Source organism: Dipodomys ordii, unplaced genomic scaffold (assembly GCF_000151885.1).
Source record: "Dipodomys ordii isolate 6190 unplaced genomic scaffold, Dord_2.0 Scaffold43, whole genome shotgun sequence".
NCBI classification, from domain to species: domain Eukaryota; kingdom Metazoa; phylum Chordata; class Mammalia; order Rodentia; family Heteromyidae; genus Dipodomys; species Dipodomys ordii.
In genome coordinates this window covers 13,890,146-13,906,991 of record NW_012267259.1, presented here as the reverse complement: position 1 = coordinate 13,906,991, position 16,846 = coordinate 13,890,146, and the positions used below count along the sequence as shown (strand labels likewise).

At 36.0% G+C, this 16,846-nt stretch overlaps 1 protein-coding gene across 1 annotated transcript in view; it reads left to right on the top strand.

Annotated features, from left to right (window-relative positions):
• The first annotated feature begins 1,064 nt into the window (after window positions 1-1,064).
• Cdh19 (cadherin 19, type 2) overlaps window positions 1,065-16,846 on the top strand; it is a 71,290-nt gene continuing 55,508 nt past the window's right edge. Inside the window, exons 1-2 of the mRNA XM_013018901.1 lie at window positions 1,065-1,214; window positions 11,365-11,529. Of these exons, the coding sequence (XP_012874355.1) occupies window positions 1,065-1,214; window positions 11,365-11,529 (315 nt within the window). The remainder of the gene's footprint in view (window positions 1,215-11,364; window positions 11,530-16,846) is intronic.

Sequence of the window (16,846 nt, the reverse complement as noted above, 5' to 3'; positions counted from 1 at the left end):
GACCAAAGATAACCTTTTTAGACACCATGAATTGAGATGTCAAGACATCTCAATATCTGTTGTCCCCAAATTAATAGGATTAGTGAAATGAAAGAGCAAAGACTCATTTCTGTTTACCTGATTCCCAAGAAGTTCACCAACAATACCCAGTGGCTTGACAGTCTGTCAGTTAAGTTTCCATCAGCCTGAAAAGTTCCTTGTGTGCATCACTGCACAGAAGTTCTGAAAATGCTGGCAGGAGCATTTTCAGAAAGTTTTCCGTAACTTTTCCCTATTTCAGATGGCCCATAAATACCAAATACCTATCCGTCAAAAAAATGCTCCTCTTTAATGACTTATTAAAATGAAGGAAGACACAGACACACACAAACCTGAACAGGGGTCTCGATGTTCACTTTCATCCAAGGTCAATTTAATTTCAGCATGCATCCCACACCCAGTTTATGGTTTGTACAAATTACAGCAGCGATGTGCTTGTGAGGGTAATGGCGATGATGTGTCATTAATTCTCCAGAGCGTATCGTATTTTCTGAACCCATGGTGTGGCTGTGGGAAGGTCACCTTGGACTGGTCTATTTCACGCTCGTGAGAGCCAGCCATGGCCTCTGAGCTGCTGCGGTAGGGAAGGCTGCAGAGCAACCTGGAGAGTGTACTTACACAGGAAATATCCTGACGACAGCAGCGTAATTAGTACATAGTTGGAGATGTCGTTCCTAAAATGCCATCCTATTAAATTTTGAAGATTAAAAAAACATAAGTAGGAGAAGCAACAAACAGGAACAGTCAAACCCATCTGTACAGTGCATTGAAATATCCCTGTATGGTTTACTTTGGCAAGTAAAGGAAGGGCCCACTTGTTCGGATTTTAATCTCAACCACAGCAGATATCAGGCAGATATGAAGTCCAGTGGGAGCTTTCGTCAGCTTTCCATGAATGACAACCTTGTCCTCTGCCTGCGGACACGTAGTGTGGCTCAGCCCCTTTGAGTGCTCTATTTGCCACGAGTGATCATTATTCAGAGACCTCATAGTCTAAACTTACACTGTCTCCTTGTGAGCTGACCATGCGTGGAACCCTCTACACACAGAGTGGAGGCGCTCACTGCGCTTACCTCCAATTTCCCAGTCACTCGACGTTCATTGTTCCTCACAGCCCAACATTGCTTATCTGGAAACCAGCATTTCATAGGTGTGCTTTATTTTACTTCTATCAGGTAAATTAAGTTCATGCCCCTTTAACTTAAAAACCATGTACTATAAACGATGTGGATTTAGAAATCCAAATCTTAATTGTCCAAAGTCATCATATTTTGTACTATACATACCTCCAAAATTCAGAGATTGTAATTCTTTTGGAAAAGAAAAACATAGGTATTCAATCACATTATTTATTTCTAAAATATATTTATTATACAAATTCACACATAAATAAAATGGATTTTGGAAGCATCTTCAATTTAATTCCATATACATGGAGATTGTTTTTGTACATTTAAAATTATCATGTTGTTCTTTCTTGACCTACTCATATAATATTTTCAGCTGGGCACCAGTGGTTCATACCTGTAATCCTAGCTACTCAGGAGGCTGAGATCTGATGATAGTAGTTTGAAGCCACCTCAGGCAAAAAAAGTCCAAGAAACTCTTCAATAAATTACTCAGAAAAAACTAGGAGTGGCACTGTGGCTCAAGCCTTAGAGCATTAACCCTGAGCACAAAGACGCTCAGGGACAGAGTCCAGGCAGAGTTCATGACCCTTATATCTCTATCTGTCTGTCTTTCTGTCTATCTATCTATTTGGGGGTTCTCACGTGAAGACACTGTTTCTACTAAAAACATCTCTTATAACATCATTTGCTACATATTTTGAATGTATAATCTAAGGGCAAAGATCCATTTTAATTACTCACCTATTAAACTTTTCCACTCTAAAATAAAAGGAAAACATATTATTGTATAATTGTAATGATGTGTAAGTTTAAGATCATATTTATAAAATTAACCCATTTGCCTCTGTTTAAATTTAGAGTGTAGAACCCTTCTGAATAAGGTATAAACAATATCAGTTTATCTTAATGGAAGTTTTCTATTTATTCTGAAATTAGATTAAAGAGCAAATTATTACATCTCTCATCACAAACACCTGTCAGGTATCTGGACAGCCTGTGGCCCACAGAACTCTTCAGCTCCAAGTGTCAGTCTGGTCAAAGCTTGAGAAACTTGTCTGAGGAGAATTAAGACTTAACTTCTCATTATTCTCTATGTGCTAAATAACGAAAGTAACTACTCTTTGCTTGAAATTAACAGTATAATAACTGCATTTATTTTCCATTCATTTATAGCCTTAGCCTTCTGGAAGAAATATTATTTTGGCCTTTTAACACTGAAGAAACAGGATAAGCTCTATGTTAATAAACTCTTAGTTGAAAAACATTAAAAATTATTTAAGTAAAGAATCCAGTAATTAAAATAAATCTCTATCATAGAAATGCATGTCCCGGTTGGAGAAGTTCCAAAAGAAGAGAAAAAAAATTCCAGTATCATATGGTTCCCCAGACAAATTTTCATTATCAGTGTACACTGAAGCATTGGTTACCTACATGTACTCTTTGCAGAGTTCTGAAAAGCAGCAAACACTACTCTTCATTGTAGGTGACCACTGAAGTATTACTAGAAATCAGCGGGATTCTAATTATTTCTAAATATATCTTAAATTTTTCTCTTAAAAATATTTCCTTGTATATACATTTGTCTAATTTGGGAAGTGGAAGAGGAATTAAAAAAAAAAAAACGCTGAAACAACCACACAGGATGACCCACTGCAACAATGAGACTCACAAGAAAGTATACTGGAAATGAACATTACAGCCCTGGGTGGGGAAGGGAGGTGGGGGAGGGAAGGGAGGGTGGGAGAACAGCAAGGGGGGGTAACAATGCTCGACAAGAAATTACTCATGGCCTTTCCCATGTAACTCTAACCCCTCTGTGCAGCATATTTACAATAAAATAAAATTTATAAAATAGTTCCTGTATTTGAATTTTGGTACCCCGGTATTGTATGTTTATTTGAATTAGGGAAGGGGAACAACAGAATGCTGAGACAAAGGACAAGGGGGAACCAATGCAACAGTGATACTCACAAGTCAATATGTTGGAAATGATCTGTACAACATGAGGGGGTTGGGGGAAGTGAGGGAGGTGGTCATAAGGTTGACAAGACGCGTTCTTATTACCTTTCTTATGTAATTGTAATCCCTCTGTACATCACCTTGACAATAAAAAAAGTTTCCTCTCCTCTTTCAGACCAGATTTAATTGATTGATAAGAGCAGGATTCAAATCTGAGTAGCTTGGGTTTTTCACTAGTATCGTCCTAATATTGGTCTGATATGATTGTGTTGTCCTGCTCTATTGAAGCCCATAAAATAGGAGCAGCTGTGACATTTGTCAGGTGTAGGTGGAAATCAAGAGCGAGGGCAGAAATGCTCAGTCTTTGTTTTCTAGGATCCACCGGGCAAACATCGATTCACTTAAGGACAGTGTCTGCACGGCTAAGTTGAGTTGTGGAGAGAGTTTGCAGAGTCCTGTCACTTTGTGGGAAGGGAAAGAAAAATGACTTTGTTTTCTAAAAATTAAATGCTTTCGATTTTCTTTAGGATGCAGCCTAATTTACTCGGTCTTCATAGATACAACTAGTTATCAATTATTCACTTAATGTGGTGTAAAGTATGCCGACCTAGAACTATAATTTTATATTAACTAATTTTGTCATTGTCCTAAGGTTGATGGTAAATTCATTCCCAGATTATACCTTTGTAATTATCATTGCATGCAGAAAGACATGTCAACATAAGACCTAGAGTTTGCAGTCAATATTAAGGAACAGTCATAGTAAATGAAAAATTCATTATAAAAACCAGAAAAACAGAGTGTATTGTGAATTCCTGTGAATAACCCCCTTGCTTATAGCAGTAGAATTTTATAAAAATGTCAAAGTAATGCATTTTTACATGTATTTCCCTCAATGATAATTTTGTTCCTAGGGACAGAAATTACTTACATCGCACATTTTGCATTTAAGACTGTTTCCCAGTGAGAAGCAATCAGTGAAGCAATTGTTGTCTTGTTGTAAAAAATAAATAAAATACCTACCAAGAGAGCACAGAACAACACAAAAAAATACAGCTGGCTTTGTAGCTATCAATTTTATTGGCAAAGGGAGCAACTACCATTCATTGGGTTAGGTGAGAAATACTTTTGCTACAGATTTTCTTTACAACAAAATGTCCTTCTTGAGATTTTCTAAGAGATGTGCTGAAATGGGGGGAAAAGCAAGCATTTGGACCTAAATCAATCTTTTACAAGCAAGTCACTTCCTAAGAACAGATTTATTATTTATGATACATCCTGAATGGAAAGTTTACTAAGACAAGGCAGGCAGTTCTGAGCACTGAGGTGAAATGTAGTATACCAAGAGACTACTAGCATTTAATTTAAATGATTTTGTGTTTTGCTTTACAAAACCATATGCTAAGTGATAATGTTGTTGACTAGATATTTAACATCAAAAACTCTTCAAATGCCGTTTCATAAAATATGTATTTACAGTATTTAACATGAGCGTGAAGCTGGAGTTCACTAGGGTATATGATTATGTTTATGGGAATGTAATTGGGTCTCATATTCCATTTATTTTTCATAAAGTCACTTTTAATTTATGTCAACATGAGTGATGCAGTGCTATAATTTTCAAATATTTTAAATTATTCCCCAAAGTGTAACTATTGATAAGCTTGAACAGGCACATTAGAGGTGATTACAAAAATAATTCCACCATATTAGAATGTTCACTGTGCTGTGTGATCTCATACCACTCTAAGTGCATTCATTACTCCACTATCAAACATATAAAAGTGGTGTCATAGCTTGTTATACAAATAGCATGTATCACATCCTATAATCTTTCATATTTTTGACATTTCATTGAATATGCAGGACATTATTAAAAGAATGTAATCATCTGTGTTATCCAACTAAGTAAAATGCTTCTTGTTCAGTTACAAAGGTTAAGAGCAAAAATTCTGTGTTCTAAACTTAGACATTCATTCACTTGTGTAGAACCTTCAGTATATCGCAATGAAGCACTGCAGTCGTTTTCATCAGGAATGCAGGTTAAGTTGATGAAGAACTACTGACACGAGGGAAAGTGGTTTTGACAATCCTTGCCATCAAAAACAATTGCAGTAAATATATGATTACGATGTAAGTAAAAATGTGTATTTAAAAGCTTCTTCAGAAACGAAAGATGCACAGAATTGACTATTTAGGAAAATATAAGTATTTAAACTATCTCAAGGAAAACATCAGGATTTTCATATTCTTAGTTCCCATCTTTTCTGACTTTCAATTCACTTTTAAAGCAAACTTTAAGTGAAGGCCTATGTATGCATTTAAAAAATTAGTGTAAAGTAGGAGCAAGGGGGAAATAGCCTTTATTACACCATTTCTCTATTACTGGACATAAAGGAATATTTTTGTTTACATTTTTTATTGTGAGAATACCATACAGAGGAGTTACAATTACATGGGCAAGATAACGAGTGCATTTATTATCAAGCATTGTTGCCTCCTCCTTGTTTCCCCTTCCCATCCCTTCCCATAAAGGAATGTTTTGTCCGTTGATCGGCTAGAGATCAGGATGGAAGGGATCACCAGCAGTCACAGAGAGTAAAGACAGGAGATCTGTCACTCTGCTTTGGGAGCATGCAGGAGACATTCTGTTTGAGATGCATTCTTAATTTTCTGTTTGCTAAAACAATATGGGTGTGTTCACATAATTAGTGAATAATAATAATGCAGTATGGAAATTCCTCAGACCTAACTAAATAGGAGGATGATATCTGAGGGTCATGGTTAGAAGCCAACCTGGCAAATACTATGGTAAGACTCTTATCTCTAATTAATGGAAATCAGTCAGAAGCAGAGATATAGCTCAATGGGAAATGTGCCAGTCTTTAGAGGAAAAGCTAAGTAAGAGTGTGAGGCTAAACAAGAGTTCAAGCCCTGCCAGATCTGGAGCAAACATAAATAAGCAAACAAGGAAATAATAGACAAGAAAACATAGATAAGATAAGCAATGGACAATAGAATGATCTGAACTCAGAAGGTCTGCCAAAGGTGATACTTGGTATTTAATCTTAATTACTAAATACTGTAAGTAAAAGGTAGCAATTGCTTGTATTTATTTTCTGTGCAGAGGGGTTGCAGTTACGCGATTCAGGTGATGAGGGCAGATTCCTTTGAGTGTGGTCATTGTGGTAGCCATAAAAATCTCCCTACTCAGCGTCTAGAACCAGGAGCCTCCTTTACTCATTTCCGGCTTGCATTCCTCTGATTTATGATCTGCCATCTCCTTCGCTCAGGTGGGTGATTTGCCAGTCATGGCAGGTCACTACTGTTCCTTTCCTAGAGAACACAGGCTCCATGACAGCCTGTTCTCCCTCTAAGACCTCCCAGGGTTTGAAGAGCACGTGACCAGTGTGTACAATGATAGATTTCTCCTTTCCAATCCCTTTCTTTCCTACTCATGGGCATCAGGCTAGCACTGCACCCCGATGGTCCTGCTTTCTGCCGGCCTTCCTTCCCTTGACTGGATCACATATCTAATTCACCCCTGGAGATAAAAGCCCCAGCAAGCACGTGCATCCACGATTAAATCCTAAGAGGGAACACTTGCTAGACTTGTCTTTGATTGTTATTGATTCTACATCATGCTAGCACAGGCCAGCACAAACCCTGTGATTGATTGATTTACCATTAAATAATTTCTTATGTACACATGAAAGGCTAGGGTGTTATTGGTAAATAATATTTAAAACACCACTGCTGAAATCTATTTTCAGACATATTTATTTGCTGTGCTGCCAAGCATCCTAATGAGGAATACACATTCTGGAGACTGACACAAAGGCTTCATTAAATACTAATGTCTGAATCAGCTTGGTGGGTTCAGGTATTAGTGTGGATACATGAAAACAATGAGCATTTTCACCTGATTTGGGAATGATGTATTTCAGACATGACATTTACTAGAAGAGGTAAAGAAATATTTTGACTTTTGCTTGCACACACACACACACACACACACACACACACACAATGACCTAATTGTTCCAGATAACTGCATCTAAAGGAGTGAATCTTGGATCCTGTTATCTTGGGTCATGAATTTAGACAGATCCTTAAGAGCAAGGGAGCACCCCACACCGTACACGTCTTGTAGTGTAAGGAGGAAAATGGAACTGGCAAGTTGCTGGAGAAGAGGTCCTTACCCAGAGCTTCTGGGATCTCTCCTCCATACTGCAATAGCAGGTCCATTCTGGGACAGGTGGGGTCTTCCTGAGGCATTTCATCTGTTCCTGCCTTAATGAAGGACATCTACCTAAAGGAACTCCCAATGTCAAGCAAATGATCTTAAGTCAGTGTACAGCACAGTCCCAAATTTTAGAATACTGACAGTGAATTATTTGTTTTTGGCTGGATAAGTGGCAATTTGTTAGCCTGATGCTTATATTGATTATATTTATACTATGCACTTGAGTATTTTTGGCAAGCCTATCCATTTCACAGACTATAAAAACAATGAGATTTATACATGGAAGAGCAGACTCTGAAATGTGACTATAACTCACATCAAAGATTTTCCATTCCATCATACTCTATTTCAAAGATTGGTTAACTTACCACTGGTCCGTATGTTTGTTTGTACCAGTCCTGGGGTTTGGACTCAGGGCCTGGGCAAGATAGCTGAGCTTCTTTGGCTCCAGGCTGGCACTCTACTACTTGAGCCACAGAGCCAGTTCTGGCTTTTTCTGAGTGATTTTTTGGAGATAAAAGTGTGATGGATTTTCCTGCCCCAGCTGGCTTCAAATCCCAATCCTCAGATCTTAGCCTCGTAAGTAGCTAATGTTAAAGGTGTGAGCCACCAAGTGCCCAGACACTAGTACAAATTTTAGCTGCATTTTCCCCTATTAAGTGTGGTTTTTATTAGACAAAACACTGGTTCCATTATGTCAGTCATTAAAGAATGCATGAACACCTTCTGGAGGCCATATCAGCTTGGAAGACAGTGAGCATGTGGCAAATATGTACTGATTTTCTCTTCACAAATATAGCAGTTATAAATGTTTTGTTTTACAAAAGAAAACACTTTAAGTGTAATTATTTAAATACTAAGGTAATAGAAGGTAATAAATAAGATCCATTGAAACATTTTAAGATATTAAAAAGTTTCCATATAATTTCAAAAAATATGCTTCATAAAGCAATTGCTCATAGAGTGATCTAGTTTGTGATTGTATATATTATATACAGATATATAATATATAGTGAATATTACATATAATGTATGTGTAATATATAAATATATGTTACATATTTCTCTCTGGAAAAAGACACACTCAAATTGAGGAATGTGTGTTGATAAAAATATTAGCAAATTAAAAAATAATAACAACAAAGAATGTATCATAGAATAAGTCTCCCTGACAGGTCTGATACATCTAATATTGCAAGCTAAGTTTAAACTGAACATCCTGATTAGTAAATGAAAATGACTTGATTTTTACTATAAAGTCTGAAGTTATCTGAAAAGCTGTACTACTCAATACTTCTGAGTAAATGGAGTGAACTTGGTTAAATACATATATTGGGACAGGAGAAAAAGAACAACAACAGGTTAAATGAGTGACAACCCCCCCCATGAATAACAAAACCTCTGCTTCTCCCCTAGCCATTGTCCCCCTGGAGCAGCAGGGTATAAAGTGGAGCAGAGGGAACTGGCTCCTATGCAGGCCTGCATTCCTCTTAATAAGAGGTCAGTATGGAGAACATGTTAAGTTCATCAGGGGAAAAGGATGACTTACAAAGAGACAGAACCAAAATTGAAATGTGTAGTTAAATGTTTTTACACAAGTGTTTTTGCTTAAGGATAGTGTAGACAAAAATACAACTCAGGATTAATGTCTGGCACAGAGTTCCATAGGATCAAAGAATAGAATCTATATCATATATTATGTGTTTCGTTATATAATGTTTATATGCATAGATATGCTTGTTTATGTGTGTATAAGTCTATATGTGCATATATAACTATGTATGTGTCATCATAAATTTCAGATTAAGATGGAAGTCACAGCAGGTGCTAGTAAGTTCATGCATATGAACCTGGCTACTCGGGAGGCTGTGGCCCAGAGGACCTCATTTTGAAGACAGTTTGCACAGAAAAATCCTGAGATTCCACCCCAAAAGAATAGCAACACAAAGCCAGCCTGAGAAAACCAAACCAAACCAAGCAAACAAAACCCAACAACTACCACCACCTCTACCACAACAAACCAAAACCAAAGAGCCTCTGTGCAGAGAAGGAAGAATAGAAGGGCAGCGCAGCTCGCTCCAGGGAAACCTGGACTGAAGCATCTCCCAAGCTATAGAGTCCAGTCAAACAAGTCAACAAGCGTAATGCCTGAGTTCAAGCCACAGCATGCAAAGAGCAATGAAATGTAAATTGAAAGTGAGGGAATTTGGTGTGAATGAACAAGTTGAGAAGTGAACATCACCTCCACATAATGAATCGTGAAGAAGAGTAAGGAAAGAGTAGATGGAGATCACGCTGCTTACCCAAGATAACAGGTCTCAGAGTTAGCCTGGATGAAAGGTTCAAAACAAGGTCCTCTCAATCAAAGAAATGCGACATAAGAATAATAACACACGCCAAGATATTGATCTGAAAACATTTTCAAAGATCAAATTGAATTGTGAAAACAAAATAATTATACAGTTTGTAAATGTTAAAAGATAATTTAGTCTGCTATTTAAAAAGACAGAGGCAAACAAAATTAAAATAAAGTCTGAAGTAATTGCTCAAAGAAAACCTGCCTCAAATTTTGATTAATAAGTTGTTATTGAGAAAGATGAAAAGTAGGGCTACTTCTCATTTAATGATAAAGCATTTCATTTGGAGAAGATGGTAACCACAAGGCTATTTCCCTTAAAAAAGGGAAATACAAAGCATATATGACATTCTTTTTAAAACATATTTATTGCGTAAAAAATTTTAATAAGAAATGAAAGTTTTCTGCTTGTTAAAAAGGAAGAAACAAGATTATCAATTTAAAATATTAATAGTGACAATTAAAGTAAAAGTAATGTAAAAATATAAAAACAAAAAAAGCCCCTGATTTGGGGAACCTATTAATCATTCAACAATAGATTAAGAACAGGCCGAAATAAGTGAACATATTTAAATAACTAGTGTCTGAAGAGATTCTATACATTAGTTTCTTGCTCTGTTGATGAGACATTAAAGTACGTATTTATTGGCCAAGCAAAAAAGCAAATAGTGAACTGGAAATATTGATGATATCAGAGATGATAGTTGTCCAAAAGAATGCTCATGATGTCTGAATGGAGAAGAACATCTGGTCTTTGGGTATGCACCAATCCAGGACAGTGAGAGGTTGAACAAGTAATCCTTACAAAAGGAACACAATGAAAGGTTACTGTGCCAGGACCCAGCTGAAGGAATCACTCTGGAGATATGCAAGAACAACTGAGGGAGAGACAGATGGCAGAGAATCCATACTCCTCAGGGAAGCAGGGACCATGTTGTAGCTTTGCCTAATCTTGGAGAAGACGAGACAGGTTACACTCAAGATATACTCTCCTCCCCCTGGCCAAGGGAGTTAGCATGTGATTTTGTTGAGTGAATGGCACGAGGGAAGTATACAAGGGTAAAATTGGGTTACTAATGAGTCATACTTTGCAGGCACAAAGGCAGTTGAGTGAATATAAGATTGTAGGAATTTAATGCAGAATTCAAATACATAAAGTGATGGGGAAAATTCAGAAGCAATATTCCTATCTGGTCTTTTCTTTATATATGTGTGTATGTGTGTGTGTGTGTGTGTGTGTGTGTGTATAAATATATACTATATAGAGAGGTTACAGTTACCTGAGTAAGGTAATAAGTACATTTCCTATCCAGCATTGTTACCCACTCTTTTCCTACCATCCCTTCTCTCTCCACATCCCCAAATCCTCCCTTCCCCTCCCGCCATGTTGTAAAGTTCTATTTTCAACATAGTGTCTTGAACACCTCATTGTTACAATGGATCAACCTCTATCCTTATTTCAGCATTTTGTTATTTCCCTTCCCCTCCCCAAATTAGAAAAAAGTATAGACAAGATGCAGGACACCGGATTCAAATACAGTGAAAACAGAGGTTATACCATGGGGGAAGAACTTACAAAAGAAACAACAACAACAAAAAACCCACTAACCTATTTGGTCTTATATTGAGAAAAGATATCCAGATTTTCCAAAGATATCAAGGATGTAAGGATTTTCAAGGAACTAAATTCAGAACATGCTTTAGCCAAAGGGTACATGCACAATTGTCCTAGGGGACCCATGGCTGGAAAGAGGCAAAAGTCTGCATTTGGATTCACAGGGCTACGATTTCTCTATGAAGTAATTTGCATATGAAATCTTGTGGAGTTTAACACCTTCGACATCGATAATTTGCATCATAACATCTCTAAGTAAAATAAATGAATTAAATAAGTAAACAACTATTTGTTAATCATATGATTATGAATCTAATAACCTCTGTAATTAGAAAAAAGTCCTTTATATGAAGGATAATTACTCATAATAATCACATGTGAACACTAAAATTGACTGTCAAAATTAGGCTCTTGATTACAGAATTCTGAGAGTAGATAATAAAATTAGTAAGTGCTAAAGTAGTTGAAGGCCCTGGATTATTGATAATGATAGCTTCTCCATATTATTTTTTCCCATGTGAAATGCATGTTTTGTAAGCACATAATAAGGGGAAATTTGAGTTGGTATTTAGATATTATATAATTTTGGATTGTCCTTGAAAAATGAAATATTAAATGCATGCTTACATCATCACACTCACAAGGAAAATAGCTCCTTTTAAAATAAATCAAGGCTACCCTTTCTGAGACAGTTCTACTAAGGAAAAAAACAAGAAATTAACCTGAAACGAATTGTGAATATAACAAGATAGCATCCTAAATGTTGACTGCTATCTCCACTGTTTATTATGAGTCAATTATATATTGGAATAGAATCTTTAATTTTAATAATTGTCAATGGTCATTTCCATTTGGGGTGCTTATGGGGAGTAGCACCCGGCCTTTGGACCGGTCTAGTTCAACTTTAGGACAGAATGTACCAATGAAAATTGCTGGCAGCATCCTGCAAGTTAATTGACCTGGAGGGTTGAATGGCTGCCCTGTCATTGGCTGAAACCCTGGTGAGTCCTCTGCGAGCCTTTCTCTTTTTACTTGGAAGTCAAAATGGCTTGTCTGTTTCCTTTCACTGGTTTACTTTTAATGGAGCGAATTGTTCATGCTGTTTTATTCGTTTCTTTTTTATACATTTGAACATTGAAAGGTATAATAAATCCACACTAACTTTCCTGAGCAGGAATCCATTTTCCTCTGATTCTACTTCATGATTTTTTTTTTTTGCTACAAAAGTTGGCATATTAATGTGTCTTTAAAATTGTTACTTTTTGGGGGCTGGTTTTAAGGTATGCAGGTAATTATTCCTGTCAGTACTTTAACTCTGCTTTGTAAAACTCAAAAATCTCATTCTGTGACCTTCTCGTTGAAAAAAGTTAATTATTAACAAGAAGAAAATATGTATGAAAAATCTCTGCTTCAATCACTCTGAAATAATTCCAAATAATTTTAATAAATAAATAAATTTCCTAATTTTATAATCAAGAAGCTTGATTATAATGTTTCTCTGTAAACAAAAGCAATTAGGTATAGATTGACCTTTTAAAACTCATGACTAAACAAAGGAGGAGGCAACAATGCTTGATAGGAAATTTATGCATGACCTTGCTCATGTAACTCTAACCCCTCTGCACAGTATTTTTACAATAAAAAACATATTTAAAAAACTCAGGGCTAAAATCTTTTACATGTAAATAAAAGTGTTCATTATATAATTTTCTAATTAGGCATTTGAAAAATAAAATAAGTAAAAACTGTGATTTCTTTCATTTTTCTTAGGTTTTATTTTTTGACCTAGAGACCTAAAATGATTCTCACACATTAGGCAACCATTCTCATGCTTTTCTTGTTTGGTTTTGTGCATTTTGTTTTATCATTTTAATTGTGACTTCTACAAACCTGAGAAACATTCATTTTCAATTATTTTAAATATAATAGTTCAGAACCATATCATGATAAAAAAATTGCTTTATATCAACACCAGAAACTCAGCTGTCCTAAACCAGGACTACTAAGCATTAAGAGTAGCATTATTCCCAAAACTCACACACTAACGCCCTACCCCTCAGTACCAAGATGACAATGTATTTTTGGAAGTCTTTAGAAGTAACTTTATTGAGATAAGGTAGTTACTGTGAAGTTAGAATGAAGACACCAGAGACCTCTGTCCACAATCAACACACATGATGGTTCTAATGTGATAATAAAAGAAATATGCTCCAGGTATGAAATGAAAACTTTGTTTTTATCTTGATATTTTCATTTGGAATATACTACATGGCTGATTGACAGCTAAAACCCATCATGATCATCATGAGTTCTGAGCAGCTCAGTATTGTAGTAAACTGAGATTTTTAGAGCATTTGTAAACAGATCTGAATTGGTGAGAAGAATCATTGTAATTCCAAGTGGTATCTTATAAGTAAAGTTCTGGCCAGGTCCTAGGGGCTCCTCTGTAATCCTGGCTTCTTGGGAGACAGAATGGAAGGATGGAGATTGGAGGTCATTATGGTCTGAAGTTTTCATTGTCTTGAAAATAGCAAGCAAATAATAGGGCTGGAGATATAGTTCATGTAGTAGAACACCAATTTAACAAGCTTAATGCACTGATATTGGCCCTGGGTTTTGATCCTGGACAATGATAATAACAATAACAATAATTATAACGACAACAATGTTCCAGTCCCAGAGAGTCGGTACACTGTGGCCTAAAACAGAATCAAGAGACTCAGAGGGCTCAGAAGGCTTCATTTACTTTCAGATCCAAGTACAGACTTAATGGTCACTTATTCTACATATTTTGTTGTTATGCTGCAAATTGGAAATAGATCTTTTATTGCATAATTAATAAAGAAAATGTCTTGAAGTAAAAAACACATACTTCTCTTTCACTTTTTACTTCCAATGACTTAATACTATTCTATACAACCTTGGTTCATACTTGTTTGAATTCTGACTCCACTACTAAACACTATCTATGCAACTGTGGGGAAAGTTCCTCAGTAACTTTTTTAAACCTAACATGAGAGAATAGAGATAGAGATAGATAGAATATAGGTATCTCGATACTGAGAATATCTATCTAAATCTAGATATCTATATCTATATATTCTCTCTATTAAAGCTAAAGGTAGAATACATATGGACATACATATAGAGAGAATTTATATAAAGAACATTCATATAGTGTCAATACATATCAAAATTGTATATATGTATATATCTTGTTCGTAAATGGACAAGTTATGATTTAATAAGACAAAGAAGGAACTATTTGGGAGATTTTCAGGAAAAAGTGCTTACTCTCAGAAGACCCAATGTCAAAGAACAGAGGACTTGACCTAACAGATTGTGATACTTCTAATACTAGTAGTTAGTGGTAATTGCAAAAAAAAATATTGATAGCACAAAGGACATACAACACAAGAAATGTTATCTTCCAATCAACTACCCTTTTTGTTCTTCATCTCTACAAATATGCATCACATTTCTTCATTTTTTTAGTTTTAAATTTGGTTTTGACATCATTATTTGATTATAGCCAAAAAATAATTCTGATACACAGAGTTCATTCTAGTTAATTCATTACAAATTTCTTTCTTAATATATCAGAAGCATTCTATATGAATATCATTTTCATTTCACAAATAGTGTGCTTCAAATTCCTATGATAAAGATATAGACTATATTATATCATTCACAACAAAATGAATTGGACTAAACTAACATATGTAGATGCAGTCACTGGACCATATATGCAAAGTATTAGAAATTAACATCTTGCCTTATTAAAGGCCAGTTTTCACAGGAAGGGTTGGAATTTGCATGACGTTTGACTTCCTACTTCACCTGCCAAGATAAGTCTGAACTCTCTTAGCCGACGTGTCTACAGTTCCTCATTACATTTACATTCCTTAGTCATTTGATTTGAAAAAAAATGGTGGCTCTTCAGGGCACTGATGAATTATAATATTTAATTTATTTTTTATTTAGATTATCTCACAATCCTGACATCTAAAACATCAAACTTGTCTCTCTCATTTGTACAATTCCCCAATTGTGATGAGAGTTGCTATTTACTTACCAGAATGTTCTGTGCAGTGATGAAAATTCATTTTTGTCTCAAGAATTGCCCACCCTAACTCATGTCTATTCTTCTATGAGAAACCCTCACATCGCTGTTGTGACATAGCTCTGATTCTCACAAGGACAATATGTGCTTCTGATTGTGCAATGTGTCCTTCCTTCCTTCCTTCCTTCCTTCCTTCCTTCCTTCCTTCCTTCCTTCCTTCTTTCCCTCCTTCCTTCCTTCCTTCCTTCCTCCTTCCTTCCTTCCTTTCCTTCCTTCCTTTCATTCTTCCCTCCCTCCCTCCCTCCCTCCTTTCTTTCTTTCTTTCTTTCTTCCTTTCTTTCTTTCTTTTTCTTTCTTTCCCTCTGTAGTTGTACAAAGAAGTTGCCATATAACAAAGTAGATTATAAGCGAAATATACCTTGATAAATCACTCCTCTACCTATCTCTTCTTAATTGTGTAGGCTAGATTTTGGATTCTTGAGTGAACTTTGCCTTCTCCTTTTCATTTTTCTGCTCTTTTCCCATTGACTGCACTCACATCCCAGTGTTTTACTTTGTTGAACTTTGACGTTCCTTTCTAAGGTATTACACTATTTATATTTGCCTTGAATATACCACATTTTGCTTTGGTTAATACATTTCTGTCCACAAACCATTATATCTCCTAATTGGCATAACCTCACAGGAGGTACAGTTGTGTATTTACATAGAGTCTATGTGTGTAGGCATGTATTGGTGTATGTGTGTGTGTGTATCTGTGTAGTCTGCTGTGAATATGGCTTTTTTCTTTCTTTGCAAATAAGAGAATTTGAAGGAGCCAACATGCCAGTGACTTAAGTTTTTGAATTTTGAGTAAAGCAGCCTAATCTTATCACTGTACTTATAATGTCTTTACATAACATGTGTAGAATAATGAATCCTGGTGGGTCTAATGCAGGAACCCAAGCAGTGGACAAATAAAGCCTATTATGTTAACTATGCAATTGCTTTGTTCACTATGCTTGTACCTCAGTGAACAACCAATAGAAATCATACAGCAACAAATACTAAAATTCAAGGGTAAACTTCTTACCAAGTAAACTCATTAAGTTACTATTCATATAAACATTAAAACAAGCAGCTACCCTGAGTCTGATTTTGATTAGTGCTACCAGCCTATGTGTTGACAGGCTGATAACAGTAAGTTTAATTATATTGTGTATGTGTGTGTGACAAAGAGTGAGAGAGAGAGAGAGAGAGAGAGAGAGAGAGAGAGAGAGAGAGAGCCAATCCTGTTGCTTGAAATTAGGGCCTGAATCTGACCTTTTTTGCTCATGGTACTTTACCACTTGAGCTATAGCTCTACTTCAAGATTTTGTGTGGTTAATTGGAAATAAAGTGTCTCAAAGACTTTCCAGCCTGGGCTGGCTTCAAACTTCAATCTGTCTCAATCCTCAGA